Source organism: Diadema antillarum, unplaced genomic scaffold (assembly GCF_040938485.1).
Source record: "Diadema antillarum isolate AM-2024a unplaced genomic scaffold, OU_Dant_1.0 seq00000269_RagTag, whole genome shotgun sequence".
NCBI lineage: Eukaryota > Metazoa > Echinodermata > Echinoidea > Diadematoida > Diadematidae > Diadema > Diadema antillarum.
Window position 1 is genome coordinate 1,360,193 of NW_027271305.1, and position 16,895 is coordinate 1,377,087.

Genomic DNA, 16,895 nt, shown 5'->3' on the forward strand with positions numbered 1-16,895 from the left:
CGATCGCTATCCCGCTAATTTGGTACGTGTGGACGCTCGCAAAAAAACTCAAGATATGGATCACGATCGTCATCCCGCTATTTTGTACGTATGAACCGGGCTATTTACGAGAATTCCACAAGATTAATTTTTTGTTTCAGTATGAAAAGGACACATTCCCTCAAATTGATACTGAAATATGACATGGGTGACGTTATTCTCACTACTTTCTGAAAGAGCTAAATCATGTGCTCTTTCATTATGCTAAAAAAAAAAAAAATGTTCCTTTGTCTTTACAGTTTCTTTATACTGTTATCCTGTGGTGACACCACAAACTGTTAAGTCTTCACGTCCAGCCCTGGTAGCACTGAAACAAATATTAATAACTATTGAACAGATTGTGCAATTATTCTAAAAACTTCACAGATGTGTTTTTCTAATCTTCCTGCATTAACTCAATCCACATATTCAGGTGTATTTGGGTTTCATTCTCCTTAATGTTCTCATCATCTTATTTTATGGTTCACCGTACTGCTCCTACGCTCAATCATTCATTTGATGGAGTGATTCAGTGACTTGTGCATTCGAACCTCATGATGAAAGAGGTCAAATATAACAGACCCTTTGATAGCAAAGGTGATTTTGCAGACCTCAACTTTATATATATATATATTTTTTTTTGTTTCTCGATGCAATGAAGAATCTGATATAACAATTGGCATGGTCATTTATCTTAGATGTCCATTACATTTTTGTATTATGTGGTTGCATCATACCCTGTACTGGCACATTACCTCTGCCAAGAAAGGATGTTATGTTTTCATCGACATTTGTTTATTGTCTGTTTGCAAAATAGTAACTCAAAGAGTGAGTGAACAGATTTGAATGAAAATTGCAGAAAAAGTTGATAGTGACACAGGGAAGAGATTATCAAATTTTGCTAGTGATCTGGGAATTTTTATGGATTTTTGATCTATTGGCAGATAGGGTCAATGAATTTGGGAGTTTGAGCAGGAAGTATTTGAAATTTGTTCTCAAGCACATGCTCTGCTTGGGCGATGTGCCGCGTAGCTTGAAGATGATGACGTAAACAAAAGGCTTCTATATTTGGCGATTTTCAGCATGCATGTTATGGGTGAAATGAGCTGTTTGGCAGAGGTCTGCACTCTCCAAGTTCTTTTCTAGTTCACCATGCTTCAGTGCTGAATACCAAAACATCCCTCTGTATACTAACCAACCAGCCCAGATTCCACAGCGTCTTGCTCCATTGCTCTCGCTCTATCGGTCCCACAATCACACTCTGTATTCTACAAACAAAAATCTGCAACACAAATACGTGAACCACACTATTATACGTGTACTTTTATTCCACCAAGGCCTGTGCAGCAGAGTTCATTTCATGAAAAAGCAACCTAATGAAGACTGCTCTACATTTACACCAATACACTTGTATACAACAAAAGCTTAGCACCATTTTTTTTTTTTCTGTGGACTTTTGGGTGGGCATAATAATTATGGCTGGTAACTTCAAGGCACTATTCAAGTTATCTGAACCAGTAAAATGTGAAGTTCCCCTCTTTGCTCTTCAGTCAGATTTCACTTTTTTTTTTCTTAAAAGACAAGAATACATACACACAGATCAATCAATAAATGCAGATACAATGTAACTTGTTAAAGTCTAGAAATAAAAACAAAAACCTAAAAATCAGTGTACAACAGTGTTTTTTCTGTAAATTTACAAATATGGGGTTTTTCAAGTGGTGCAAGTACTGTCCACACTAGCATTTTCAGTCCATGAAGCTTTAAAAAAAAAGAATATTGCACTTAATTAAGCTGCAGCTCCTACATCAGCAGTGAAAGAAAAGAGAAAAGAAATCATTGACTCTTAAAGGGATCTTATAGTTCTGGTTGAGACACAACTTCAGATTCCTAAGATTTTTTGATGGGATAATAGGAAACCTCTTATAGAATATGAAAGACCAAGTAATTTCAAGGGGGATTCAACCTTTATTTGATGAAAATTGGTTTTGAAATGGCGGAGATATCCAGAACAGAGTAATCCTTATAAAAAGTGGGACCCACTTTTTGTATTACGATCACTTTGTTTTCTTTGTTTTTGGAGGTCTCGGCCATTCCAAAACCGATTTTCAGCTCATGAATTTGAATTCTTCTTAGAATGGTATGATTTGTATGATTTTGTAGGTGGTTTCTTGCTATCTGGCAGAAAGTTCAAAGCCCAATCCTCATCTCCACTAATTCTATACCATCCCTTTACAAAAAGTAAACTTTTGAAGTGAGTTGTAACACATTTCCTACGGCTCTTTGCATTTGCTTCCAGTTTTGCTCACATATACACGTAATGTATACATTCATAATTGAGCTACAGTTCGACCTCGATTATCCGGCCTCCTTTTATCCAGAAATCTCTATTATCTGGACGTGTTCACGCAGTGAAGGACTTTTTTTTTTCATCCAAAAATTGAGAAAAGACGGTGACTTTAAACTCAATTAAAATTTCTACAAAACTCACTCGATTTACCTACAATATTCCCGACAGAACTATGATATAAATTCACACCACATTATCATCATAAAAGTAAGCAGTCATCACCACCGTTGCAGGGTACGCTACCTGCCTAGCTGCCAGTGCACTGGGACGGCAGCTTGGACGGCAGCTATATACATTAGCATTGTGTCTCCCATATCCGGCAAATTCGCTTATCCGGATGAGCGCCGGTCCCGACATGGCCGGATAATCAAGGTCAAACTGTACTACACACACTGAAAAGGAAATATAATGTACACGTTGTACAATGTATAAACGGTAGAACAAAACCTTTGGACTCTAGAGCACTGGTGCTCTATACAAGAGCTTACCGTCACTCGTAACTCCTTCAAAACTTCGCAGGCACTTGATATTCACACACAAAGGTACAATTTAGTTTACTGCCACTGAACAAAAGAGCTGCACGCTTGAACATCAAGTGTGGAATACTTGTGAAATACAAAATGAAGGTGAAATGCAAAGCATGCCTATCTTTTATCAACCAAGCGTGGCAAAAGAGAGCTATACATTTGGCATGCAATCAAATACTTACTGTATGTATGATTCTTACAGTAAAACAAAATGATATATGATATGTTTCCTACACCTTTTAGGGAGGAGGTGTTATTGACACAAACACCACTGAAGTAGCATTTGATGAGTAAATGTGATTGTTTTGCATACTGTATACACCAAATATTCCGTGAGATTTTTGTTTTCGCCAATTTCGCGAATCGGGTGCTATTCGCGAAATTAAAGACAAACAAAAATATTGACTCTGATCCCGATATGAATGTGACGTATGCATTTACACTACTCCATTCAGTACAGAACTCCACGATCGCGAATTTAACCACTCGCGAAATCGTCAGAAATTCCTGATTAGTGAAAATTTAGACTCGCAAAACACATAGCGTGTACAGTACTATAGACACAAATATACAGGAATAATTATAATAATTATACACACACAGTTGTTCCTCAGTCGACTGCAGAAAAAAAAAAAAAAAACATGACAGGAATGACTTCCACAAAAACTTAAACAATTGCATAACAGTCTTGTGCAGTTACTGTAAAAGTAAATATTTTTGCCTGGGTAATTTTTCACATTCGGCTGGATGAGATCAATTTTGCATTGTTTTAATTCCACAGAATCAAGACATTCATGCTGTGGAACATATGGCATGTAAAAAAAAAAAGTAATTATTCACATCTTTATTTTTGCACTGTTTCTGGTCATGCAAAATGTGCAAAAATTTCTACACTGGGCAAATCTCTACTTTTACAGTAACTGAAACATGTGGAGCAATTTAATGATTGGAATGATACTTTAATTTTGCATTGTTGCTAGTTAATAACTGCTAACACTTGCTACAAACATTACAAAAGCAATGACATTACCTTTGACCCTCTTAAAGAATCTCACTTCATACAGTGCACTCCCGTTATAACGAAATGCTCAGGACCGGCAGTTTTCTTTCGTTATAACGAAATTTCGTTATAACCGAACAAATACAATATAATACGAAAACAAGGAACCACGTATATATATCATATGTTTGCTTAATACTCATCAAACATAGGAAAGCTATGTGAAATGTGATGGGATAACTGTATTACAATAATAAATGCAAGTTCCCTTCAGAAACTGTGCGTGACACAAGGAGCGAACACACAGTGGTGTGAAGCGTTCACCCATGCAGAGACGCTATAATTGCATGTTCCGCTACGTATTTTTGAAAGCACTTCGCATTTTGTTATAACGGAGCACATTTCTTTTGTTTTTCTTTGTCTGTGGCGCTCGGAAAAGACTTCGTTATAACAGAAATGTCCCTATAACCGTGTTCGTTATAAGCGAATTTTTTACCATAGACTTTAATGGTGATAATTTTGGGACCAGAAGATTTACTTCGTAATAACGAAATTTTGTTATAACCGTGTTCGTTGTAACGGGAGTGCACTGTATCAACACAAAGTTATACAGACTGTATGGCAATGAATTTTATCCTCATTTCACTGTTACTCAGTGATACCAAATATATACACTATGTGGATTGACTGAATACAGCAATACATGTATTAGGAGAAAAAATCATAGAAGTTTGAGGAAAATCAGAAGATTCATTCCAAAGTTATGAATCTTTAAAGATTCAGTGCTGCCATCAATGGATGAAAGAGGTTTTTTTAGCACTCTCTATTTTCCCTTTATAAGAAATAAATATACAACATTGGATGTTAACATTTCATGGTCTTAATTTTTTTCAAGGACATACATTTGCAGAAGTATGTGAAGGGGTAAATTGTGTATGCTATTCCAGATGAAACCCAATCTTTGTCTTTATCTTCATTGTATGATAATATTAAAGAGAAAACGATCCTGGATTAATCTGATTTTGTCACATAATGAAACTGTAGAAGTGCATATTTTCCTGTGAGTAATTTTTCACACTCGACTGAGTAAGATGAGTGTCACATTTTATTTATTTCTTAATTCCACTGAATCAAGACAAGTACTACTGGAACATATAGCAAGCAAAAATACTTGTGTGCTTTTATTTTCGCACTGGTTTTTGGTTGCATGAAATGCGCAAAAATTTCAACATTGCATAAATTTCCACTTTTACAGACCATTACTCAACATTCACCTGCATGTTACTCAACGCTGCACACTGGTACTGGTCTGCCAGTCCCTGACAAGTAAAAGTCACTGTCAGACCAGTAACTTTTGGGGGGAATGGACCAGTTAAACATGGAAAAACTGGGTACCTACACATTGTACTGGTCTGACAGACAGGTCGGACCAGTAGAAAAAATGGGTTAGTGTGCACCCCTCTGTTACCTAATGCTAATTAGACCTGACATCATGACATCAAAGGTTGACCCATTTTTACTTTTATCACCTCAGCCAATAAACACAGGAGGATTTCGAAGGACTAAATCTAGCACAGCCATTGGCAAACTTTGGTCATTTCCATTTAAAGTCCCTTGTGTATATTTCAATGACTTTGGAAGTGAGTCTATTGCACTCTTTGCACAATGAATTCCACAGAATGACACCAGAATTAATATTTGGCATATATCCAGGGATGGGAGTCGTTAGCCGCCCCCCCCCCCCCACAAAAAAAAAAAAATGGTTACAGTGTAACCTGCCTGACCCTGAAATATCTACAACCTCGGGTTCTTTTGTTGTTGTTTTTTTTTTTCATTTCTATCAATATCACAAATGATCAGGCTGCCTTCAAAATCAAATTTACTGTGTGAAAACCCAGAAGTTTTGTGGACAGAATAGCTATTTTCTCATCATAAAATATGTACTTTGCACCATTTTGGTGACAGTAAAGCTCTTTTCTTTTTTTCTACTTGTGTGAGCATGCCCAACGCCAATTGCTTGGATGATATCCACACCCATATTGCTGCATATCTCGCTCAATGAAAGTCATGCACACCACATAGTCTATGTTGCTCAGTTAATAAGAAATACAACAAATAAAAACAAAAATAGATGCCCTACCTATACCCTACCTACCCCACTTTTCAGTGACATGTTATTCCAATGCAACATTAATTAATTTAATCATTTATTCATTTTGGGGCGGGGGGGGGGGGGGGGGGGGGGGGGGAGGGAGGGGGACCTTATGCTCCTAAAATACCAACACTGTATCTTTTTATAGATACATGGTAGGACATAATCATAAAATAGTACACTAGATTACACTGTTGGCAAAAGAGAATTTCATATATCATGACACCAGCCCTCTAACTCTTTCAAAGGCATATCAAGGAGTACTAATGCAGCTGAACTGCCAACACAACATATCATGCATATTATAATGCATGATCTGAAGGGCACTTTACCTGATTATGGGCAATTCCGCGGTTAGTAACGTTACATTTGAACAAATTTAGATATTTCTTTTTACTACTAAATTTCCATTTATTCATTTCAAGTCAAAATTATGTCAAAAACAAGTTCATCCTTCCCAGGTTTATGATACAGAAAAGAATGAATACAATCCAAGAAATATTAGAATTGCTATGGCAACTTAAAGGGCTGGTTAGTAACGTTACGAAAAAAGGACATGACAAAAAAATCAATGTCTTGTAACAAAAAGTGTGCAAATATTCAAGTTACTTCAAAGAAAGTGTTGCATTAATTTCAATTATTGCATCATGGCAAGTGTTCACGCAAATTTTTTTAGCAGTTCGACCCATAATTTCTTAGCTAGACCCCCAAAAGCATGGTTAGTAACGTTACAGTTAGTAACGTTACATTTGTCCGGAGTAATTCCGCAGGTCATTTCACCCTTTTGTAATTGACAAAAAGTCACATGACTTCTGGAATATTTAAATGTATTCATCTTTTACCCTTTAGCAAAACTTTGAGGAAAAAATTTCAAAGGAACCCACTGTAATTTGCATTTAAGTGAATTTCAGCATCCCCAGTCCCACATGTACATTTTAAATGATGGTTTTAGATCTCGCAAAATCAATAAATACGAAAAATAAAATCTACTGAATTTGAAAGACCTTAATGATTGGTGAACATCCATGGCATTAGTTGATACCTATATTAAAGAGTAAGATAAAGAGGCACATTTCTTTTATCCATGTCATGTCCACCTAACTGCGGAATTGCCCTTATATGCATGGTAAATGCAATATTGGCTTATGGATGAAGGCTGTGGTGTAAAACAAATGCATTGTGAGTGCACATAATCTAGAAAAGTGTACTGCACAGCATACACCTATTGTAGTGCATGCACATAAATATTGACTCCATATGTGCAGATTATATATTGTATGACTGTGCACTACAATAAAAACAATGAATGCGGTGCAATGCCTACTTAACCATTAACAAATCATGTTACAATGTATACATTAAAAATATGAAATATCATGAAATCAATATAGCTCTGTAAAACATGCATTTAACATATCATGCATATTTGGGTACTACACAGGCATTAAGCTTACATTTTTTTATTTGGCATCTCATACATAACAGAAAGAACAAATTCCATCTTAATCATTTGTTCTTTTCTTTTCTGGCATAGGGAGGGGAGTTGTTTGCATAATTTTTCAACTGCATTGCACCTGCACTAGTGTGAAGATTTCTATATGCCATATATTGAATTTCACAAATGTAATATCAGCAGCCACTTTATCAATTGATGGTTTTAACGAAGAAACTTAAACTAACAACAATTGCATTGAACGTTACAATCAGAAACATGATGAACAAACAAATAAAATAAAGAATGTCTCCTTAAAGTTGAGACTGATTCTTACGACACGTTAGTGGATTGATTTTGCAGCAATGTCTTGACCAGTTCTCAATACTCTGGACAAATCTTGCCATATAGATACATTGTATTGAACTTCACAAGGGTAATATCAGCAGCCACTTCTTTAAATAATGAATGATTCTAAAAAAGACACTTAAACTAACAACATTTGCATTGAATGTTACAATCAAAACATGATGAACAAACAACTAAATAAAGAATGTTTCCTTCAAGATGAAACTGATTCTTAAGACATGATGATGAATCGATTTTGTCTTGACCAGTTCTCAATACTCTAGATAAAATCACATAATGTATAGTATGCATACACTGCTTGGCCTGTTTACAGTGTACCTCCTGTTGACTGGAATGAATCATCTTTGTCAGTAGAGACAAAAATCAGGATCTCCTGCATCCAGGGGAAGGTCAAAGGTTCAACGATTCCAACTCTTGTATCTGCTGCCGTTACGTTCATTAGTTTCTTCTCTATGAGGAGCACAAGAGATGTATGAGTTGTTTAAAAAACAGGCTTAAAAACACAAAACAAGTTCCTCTTCCAGGTCTCCATGGCAACCAAGAGTGTCCTTCAAATGTTCTCCAGAATCTCCTTGATCTGGACAAAGTCCACAACGTTGAGGAAGAGGAACGATCGGGAGATGAAGAGCTTCTGGGTCATCTCGCTGTACCGCCACAAGTTGATCACATGACCTGCGGCAAAGCACCAATGAAAACAAGAGACAAGAGGTCAGAGTTTATCATTGGAAAGAGTCTGGAGAGATTGTGGCACCGGTCTCTGAGGATGTGTGCCCTGATGAGTAAAATGATGTGATAGAGTTGGGGAGTACAAAGTGAAAATCGACTCCATGAAGTACAGAAGTTTGATGCATCTGATGAATATCACAGACAACATATGATTTGTTTTTCCTTCTCTTTTTAATAAACTGTTGGAAGACACAATCAGCATTCTTAGAAAATACTAGTTTAACTTTATTGATATTTCCTTCTTCCAGAAAGGTGCTACAAACAGGGTACACCCATAGCATCCTAGTGAATTTGCAAGCATTACAAGTGAGCTACAGTTAAAAGGGCATGGGGCATTCTATACAGTGTTACGAGAGCATGACTATACAGTCTAAAGCATGACCCAATAGTGATATGATGAACCATACAACACAGAAATAGACCAATAACTGGCACTGCAGAGTTAAACTAGAAATGTCACTATGGCGACTGGTATGCCTCTGCCATGATGCATGGTTCTCCGAATAGGTTTATAGCACAATGTCTTGACAATGTGTGATGACAGTTTCACAAAACTGGCAAAATATTAAAAATGACAGGCTTGTGACAAATGCATTGAATGTTCACTTTCCTTGAACTAGGTTTATTTGGATGAATGGCTATACTGTCTAAGAAGAGTGCACGTATTTGGGGATTTGTACCCAACTTTTGACCCTTTTATAAGTTTAAAGAAGAAGTGAAAATTTAGCATTTTCACTTGACCTTTGACCTTTTTGCCTTGACCTTTTGACAAGAAACTTCCAAGTGAATCTGTATTGGGTAATACATGCATACATTACATTGTAAGTTTCAAGAAAAAATCCTGCAAGCAGTGCATAGATAAGAGGGAAATAATGACAATTTAATGAGTTGATCTCGACCTTTGACCCCCTGACCTTTGACCCATGACCCATAAATTCCCTACTCGGATGATCACTGTCAGTCAGTACATGCATAGTAAGTTCAATGAAGATACCATGAAATAATTGTGAGATATGGAGAAAAAAGTGAAATGTTAACATTTTTACTTGAGCTTTGACCCTTGACCTTTGACTTCATGACCCAAAACTCTCTCTATGGAATCTTTATTTGGTAGTTCATGTATACACCAAGTTTTAAGAAAATACCTCCAGCCATTGCAGAGATCAATCTACGGGAAATACAGTCAACCTCGCGTAAGTCGACATAGTCGGGACTGAGCAAAACACGTCGACTTACGCGAATGTCGAATTAGGCGTAAGTCGACATTTTGTCGACTTATAAATGAAAACTAATTTCCCCTGTACAGAGTAAGATTTGGATCACTATGCGGATCGCTACCCAAATCTTACTCCTTTTGCCGCCAAAACTGCCTACTGACATCAGCAACAAAAATGTTTTAGTTCATGCATAACTCTCGCGCGGGTTAGTAACGACAACGCACAATTCCCAAATCTCTAGAGAGATTTTGAGAGAGCGGGATCGGAAACCTAGGTCCGTTTCTAGACACTTTACGTTTTAAATTTGATTTGAAATATCAAACGCAAATTCCCCAAAATTGCATTAAACTTTGCGATTTAAATTCAAGTGTGTTGTTGCGAAGATATGCGAGTGATTTCGCATGATTCTGTCAAGATAATTTTTCAGTGCCGACTGAGTTGAAATACACGGTATGTGTGATTTTCCTTCCCTAAGTCGCCATATTTGTTCTGCTTAAATTTGTATTGCCATACTCTGAAAATAAATTGTTCTCACGCTCCGATTCGCAACATTACCGCTCTGTACGGCGCGGGCCCGTCTGAAATAAAAAGAAGGAGAAAAGTTTGTTCATTCGAAAACGACATCTTCATTCGGACTACTATTACCTTCATAAAATTAAACCTCTTTCCATTGTCGGACTAATTCATCTTTGGACTGAGATTTAAACCTTCGGCATAGCAAACTTCGAAACTACGAAATAAAAAATAATGCGAGCCTTTTCAACAATAACGCACTTCTGTAAATTTTTATTCGTTTAAACGCAGTTTCTACCTTCGGACAAGAACCGCAAGTCTTTTCTGCAACGCTCTTGCGTTTTAAATACAGCATTGTTTGTGATTTGACGGACTTGCATTTGATTTTTAGAGTTGCGTTTAAACGCAATTGAGTTTAAATTTCATACAATTTTCTAGTTTCGTGTGATTATCAAATGCAAGTCTTTTCAGTGTTCCGTTTGATTTGATGGACTTGCATTTGATTTTCAGAGTTGCGTTTAATTTCTAATTTTGCTTACGAAATAAAAAAAAAAGTAATGCAAGTCTTTTCAACAATAACGCACTTCCGTAGATGTATAGAAATGCTTTTAAACGTAGTTTCTAGTTTCGTACGAAAACCGCAAGTCTTTTCTGCAACGCTCTTGCGTTTAAATACATCGTTGCGTGTGATTTGATGGACTTGCATTTGATTTTTAGAGTTGCGTTTAAAACGCAATTGAGTTTCAGGTTCGTACAATTATTTTCTAGTTTCATATGATTATCAAACGCGAGTCTTTTCAGCAACGCACTTGCGTTCAAATGCAAAAGTTGCGTGTGATTTGATACACCTGCATTTTATTTTTTGAGTTGCATTATAATAGTTGCGTTGTAATAATTTTTTTTTTTTTAGAAAGGGCCTAGGTTTTAATACCGCTTCGGAATAATTAACGTTAGAATATTCGGATTTACAAAAACGCCTATTTCATGTTCTTATAATGAATACCTACTGGGACATATAAGTGTACAAAAATTGTGCGTTTTGAGAAAAACGAGAGGGAGAAAAGGGGTAAAATGAACTGTCTCGGGTACTGACATGTAATACTCCAGTGTAAATGAGTGTATGCCCTTTTATTCTGGCATACAAGACAATGGACACATGGCGCGAACGCTACCGCCCCGTACACTAGCGAATTACCGAGTAGAAATGCAGCGAATCGGAGCAGGAAAACAATTCTTTTTCAGAGAACGGCGACAAGATTTTGAGCGAAAAATGATGTCGACTTAGACGAGGGAATTAACACGTATTTCAGCTCAGTTGGCACTGAAAAATCAGGTCGACTTACGCGAGTTGTCGACTTATAAATGTCGACTAAGACGAGGAGACTTTCAAGGAATAACAAAGGCAAAAATCGGGACTTTTTTATATTGTCGACTTAAGCGAGTTGTCGATTTATGCGATGTCGACTTAGGCGAGGTCTACTGTAGTTAAATTTTGAGCATTCGTCCTTGACCTTTTGACCTTTAACCTTGAGCATGTGCACCCAAAAGTTGATAAACACAACTTCGCCACCTCGTACATATATAGTTTCATTAGGATACCACTAACGGTTTTTTAGATACGCTGTCCACAATATTGATTACGGACGGACGGAAGGACGGACGGATAGACGGGCAACCCAAAAACATAATGCCTCTGGCGACACTTCGTGGCGGAGGCATATATTAGATACAAAATAGGATTTCAGACCTATGAATAAAAGAAAAATCAATCAATATATCTATCTCATATGAAATACAGTTATGTGCAAAAAAATAAGTTAAGTTTTGGTGGGGGGGGGGGCAGAAATTGTGGCCAGGAAGATAAGAATTGACCTTGCTGGTCACATCCATGGTGAAAAGTGGTTGTTTCCAGATCCAGTTTATTTGAAGAGATTCACAAGTACTCTTTGCTCTAGACCAATAGAAATTGACATTTGCATGGACAACGCAAAAAGCATTTACACAGTAAAAGTTGCTCAGGCCACTGAATATTGAACCTGTGCCAAACTCAATGACACAACACTTTTTTCCCAATGATTTTCATTCTATTCCACACTATTCAGAAAATACAAGGACTAGTACTACTGTACAAAGTACAGTTAAACCTCTCGTATCCGGACAAGTCGGGACCGGGGCTCATCCGGATAAGGGATTTGGCCGGATACGGGAGACTCAATGCTTTATACATGTACATATACATACACAATCCCATGTACTGATGTAGCCCATTGTAGTACCACATGTAGTAATGTGTATACTGCAACTTTTCATTGTTACATTTGGGGATGTTCGGGGATGTTAAAATGTCTGAAGGTAAGCAATTTGGAAGGAAATTTGATGTAATGTATGTTAATCATGTTGGAAGTAATATGTAATTCATGTGTGTTTGTGTAGGAGTTCTCAAGGAGTTGGGAATCCCCCTTTCCTCCTGTAAATCATTAAAAAAAAATCACGGCGAGATTGCGTCCGTATAATAGAGAGATCCGGATAAAGGGAGGCCGGATAAGAGAGGTTCAACTGTATACACAATTTGGACATAATTGACAAAAATATTTCCTTTCCTGTGTACTATTCTATTTTACATCTATGTAGGAGAAGTACAAATCAAAATTAAATAGCAGCTCATTTGATTAACTTAGAACAATTTAAATAATCATAAAATTGTACAGCAAACTAGATTGGAGTCATTCACACTTTATAGGCTGCATTCATCTCACTTGACAGTGAGAATCACGTTTTAAAATGCATTTGGCATGGTGTTTGCGAATGTGGTTTGAAACGCGATTCTCGGTGCAGCATTTGTCTTTAACCATGATCATACAATCGAGATTCGATGTTGTCACTGTGCAGCTGCTTTGCGCCATTCGACCTGGGAAGCAAAGGTGAACTGCGTACCACCAAACATGCCTCATCCACACACAAGGGTAGAAAACACAACCAGAAGCAGCTGGAAGTTGACCTTGAGATATAAACGCGTTTCAAGACGGCATTGCAGTGACAATGTATCTATTTGCAGAAAAGCAATCGTGGTCTCAAACATATTTCAAAATGCCCTTTGAATGCTGTTTCAATTTGGCACATTTCTAAATGAGTTTGAAAGCATGGTTGCGTTTATCTAACCCCCGAAAATGCCTCAAACGCAATTAGGATACTATGGTCATTCTGCCTCAGAATTTTTTTAGATAAATGTAGACTAAAGCCCATTCATTCATCCAGCAGCTCTCTGTAGCTGCCCTCATAATTAACCCTGGTACCTACACTGCTCTATCCCCTTTACCCTCTCTTTTTCCGTTTCTGTGCCTGTCACCCCCTCCCCCACCTTCCTACACACCCATACACACACACACACACACACACACACACACACACACAAACTTACAAACACACACACACAAACACAAACACAAACACATGCACACACACATGCACAAAAACACATTTTACACAAATGCAATACACAAAAAAAATGATGTTGAACAATATTCAGTTCAGCTGATTGGACTTTGACATTGTCATGAAAGTACAATCTGTTTACATAGCAAACTGTGAATGGTACTGGCATATTTGGCACTGCCAGTGTTTGGAGCTTTGGGTGTAGGCCTGCACTACAAGTAGAAAATACATTCATAGCGATCAATCACATGAAAACTAACCATGGGAATGAGCACACTTGCACACAAAATCACAAGACACATCAGTTTAGAAAAAAAAAAAAATTGATGCCAAACACTACACACTGTATTTATGCTGTAAGAAATTTGGACTACACATAAGCTACACTACAGCTGTATCTGGCTCTTGGCAGCAAAGGTTTTATATCCTTACTATTAGCTGTGCTTACTTCTTGGTAGGTCTGCATCCACACCCCAAAAAAAACAATCTCACCTTCGCTGGTCCTAACATAGCTGCCCCTGTGGTCTCCGATGAAATATACGCCTGTGCCATAGCTGATCTGCTCTGAAGTTCGAACATTGACGAGAACGTCGTCCGACAGCGGGATGTAGATTGTCTCGCTCGTCTGTTTCACCGTCTCTGTGTGGAATGTTGTCGGTGATGCTCGGATGGGCACAAAATTGCGACCTTAGGATAAGACAAAGATGGCAGCAATTATGAGAAGCAGCTATGATATTTTAATGATAAAACAATGACGGTAGTAAAAGTAATATTTCTCTATATGAGGCACTACATTGAATGAAATATTGGACAAATGTCGACCAGTAGTATACTATATGTAAAGTCAATGTGTAGTGTGATAATCATGTTAAGGTTTATAATGCATTATCACAGTATGGAATCATGTTCTAGCTGTTGTAGAGCTCTGTTCTCCCTGTTGTCCCAAGAAAAAAAAAAATTCTTGGGAAATTCACTGAATAATTTCTTTATAAATATCATTTTATTGTAGAGATCCCCTCCTATTCATAAAGGGCAGTGCATAGAATCGGCCCAAACTTGATTATGTTTGGAGAAACTTATGAAACTACCAGTCCTTACAGTATACTCCTTTTTAATCTTATAGATTCAAATGAATGATTCCTGTATGTATACTAAACTTTGTTTTTATTGCAACTCAATGACAAGTTGCCCTTCATCATGAATATTAATTATTCAGTGTCTTGGGGTAAAGCCATGATAGAAATCACCTGTGAGGCATGTGGATTTGGGTCTCACCCGAGTATGTAATATGCCCATGAGTTTCATCATGGCTCGTACTCACAAAACATTGAATAAATGGGGAACATTTTTGCCAATAAGGGGCAATTTGCCAATCAGTTACAAAACTCCTTTCCTTCATTTCCAATGGTTCTAACCTGAGTATTCATTCTGACACTACAGTGCACTGTTTAAGCAAGCAAACTGAATTTTCTAATTTGTCCTCTGATCAAAAATGTGGAAAACTTTATTTCCCGCTGTGATTAACTTGCACAGTCTGTGACTAAACTACATTCTGCATTCGATCAGTTTGCACTATGTCCCATTTTGACTGCATCTAGATCAGGTGAATAAATTCCCCTCTCAAATGTGCATTTAGTTGATCAGTTTGGCACATCATAACTGTTCACTATATCTAGGCATAACTGAATCTCTTGCCTTATTATGATGATCTGGGACCTTCATCACAACTATAAGCATTTGCAATTGTTGTAGGTAACAATCACTGCAGTCTTGCAACGGCAGTGATTCAAATCCTTTCAGCTAATTGGTTTATTCCTGTTTGTTAAGATACATTGTAGCAACTGCAATTATTGCTGGCTTACAGTAATTGCACTCCTGTTTATATGAAATGGGTACTTTGGAATGCAAATTACCTAGTTAATAGCTGAATTATATTGGCAAAGTACTGGCAACTTTAAATTGCCCTATACCAGTAGTTATCCATGTTTAGTCTAGCTTCAAGGCTGTGCTGTATTGTCATATATATCTGTGTCTGATTAAAGAACATAGAATATGCATGTGTCTGATTCAAGAATATGCCTGCTGTGTTCAAGTACCTTGTCATTACTAAACTTACATGTCGAAGCTACACAAGGGAATTTGCTACTTTGAACAAAAGCTCATTCACACTTTGCTTTTTATCATCCTTGATAAAGGCTTGTAGTTTTTATCAACAAGTACCACTTGAGGATAAAAGTGTAAGATATGTTAGGTGTGTAGATTGAGATGACCTTTGTTGCATCCATAGGGCACATTCATGGTAAAATGTGATACTTCATCACAAAGCAAACAGTGCAACTACTTAGCTACCACAATCACGATCACAGACAACCAACTTTCAGGATAGTGTCTGTCTTCCTGATAACAACTCAACCACCCCCTCCCTCCCCCTCTCCCTCCCCCTCCCCCTCCCCCCCCCCCAAAAAAAAACACCCCACAATGCTGTTTTACAATGTAGGGCTTACTGTATGTGTACAATATGTATGGTTTGCTTGTATATGTGAAAATTTGTAAGATGTTCATCTGTTGAGCCACGAGGGACAGACATACAACTGTAGATATGGCTCATTTACAATTAAGTGCCTTCAAAGGCTGCTAACCATGATACTCCATAAGACTAGGTATCCCATATTTGAGCTTTCCATGGCTTCACCACGGAATATCTTCTCATGAAGATCATCACGTTTACTCACAGATAATCTGAAGCTATTGTGCTAGGAGAGCATTTAAACATGAACCCTACCTTGAAAGGTTAACATACTTTAGAACTCTACTTGAAGTTAGCTACAATCTAACTCCCATTTATCATAAAGGAAAAATACATGTCTAGAAATATACATGTTGATTGAGAGAATGCTGCAATAGTAAAGCACAGCAGTAAAGTTTGAGGAAAATAGGACAATCTGTTCAAAAGTTATGAATTTTGGAAGTTTTAGAGCTGCCATCACTGGATGAGCAGACTACAGTACCACAGCTTGTGATGACACATGTGTAGAACAAAGTGTGAAACGTCAATACAGACTGAAATCTCTCTCACCTATGGTTCTATTTCCTTGTCAAAAAGTTTTCCTCACTCAACATGTGACCTTCTTCTCTTCTTGTTAAAGTGAACTTGACAAT

The 16,895-nt window shown here is 37.3% G+C and overlaps 1 protein-coding gene across 1 annotated transcript; it reads right to left on the reverse strand.

Annotated features, from left to right (window-relative positions):
- Nucleotides 1–7,169: 7,169 nt before the first annotated feature.
- On the reverse strand, nucleotides 7,170–14,423 carry LOC139729904 (uncharacterized; the record flags this gene model as incomplete). The annotated part of the gene is made up of 2 exons (XM_071640825.1): nucleotides 7,170–8,520; nucleotides 14,229–14,423. Coding segments are annotated over 2 exons (317 nt in total), but the record flags the coding sequence as incomplete, so codon positions are not given.
- Nucleotides 14,424–16,895: the final 2,472 nt, after the last annotated feature.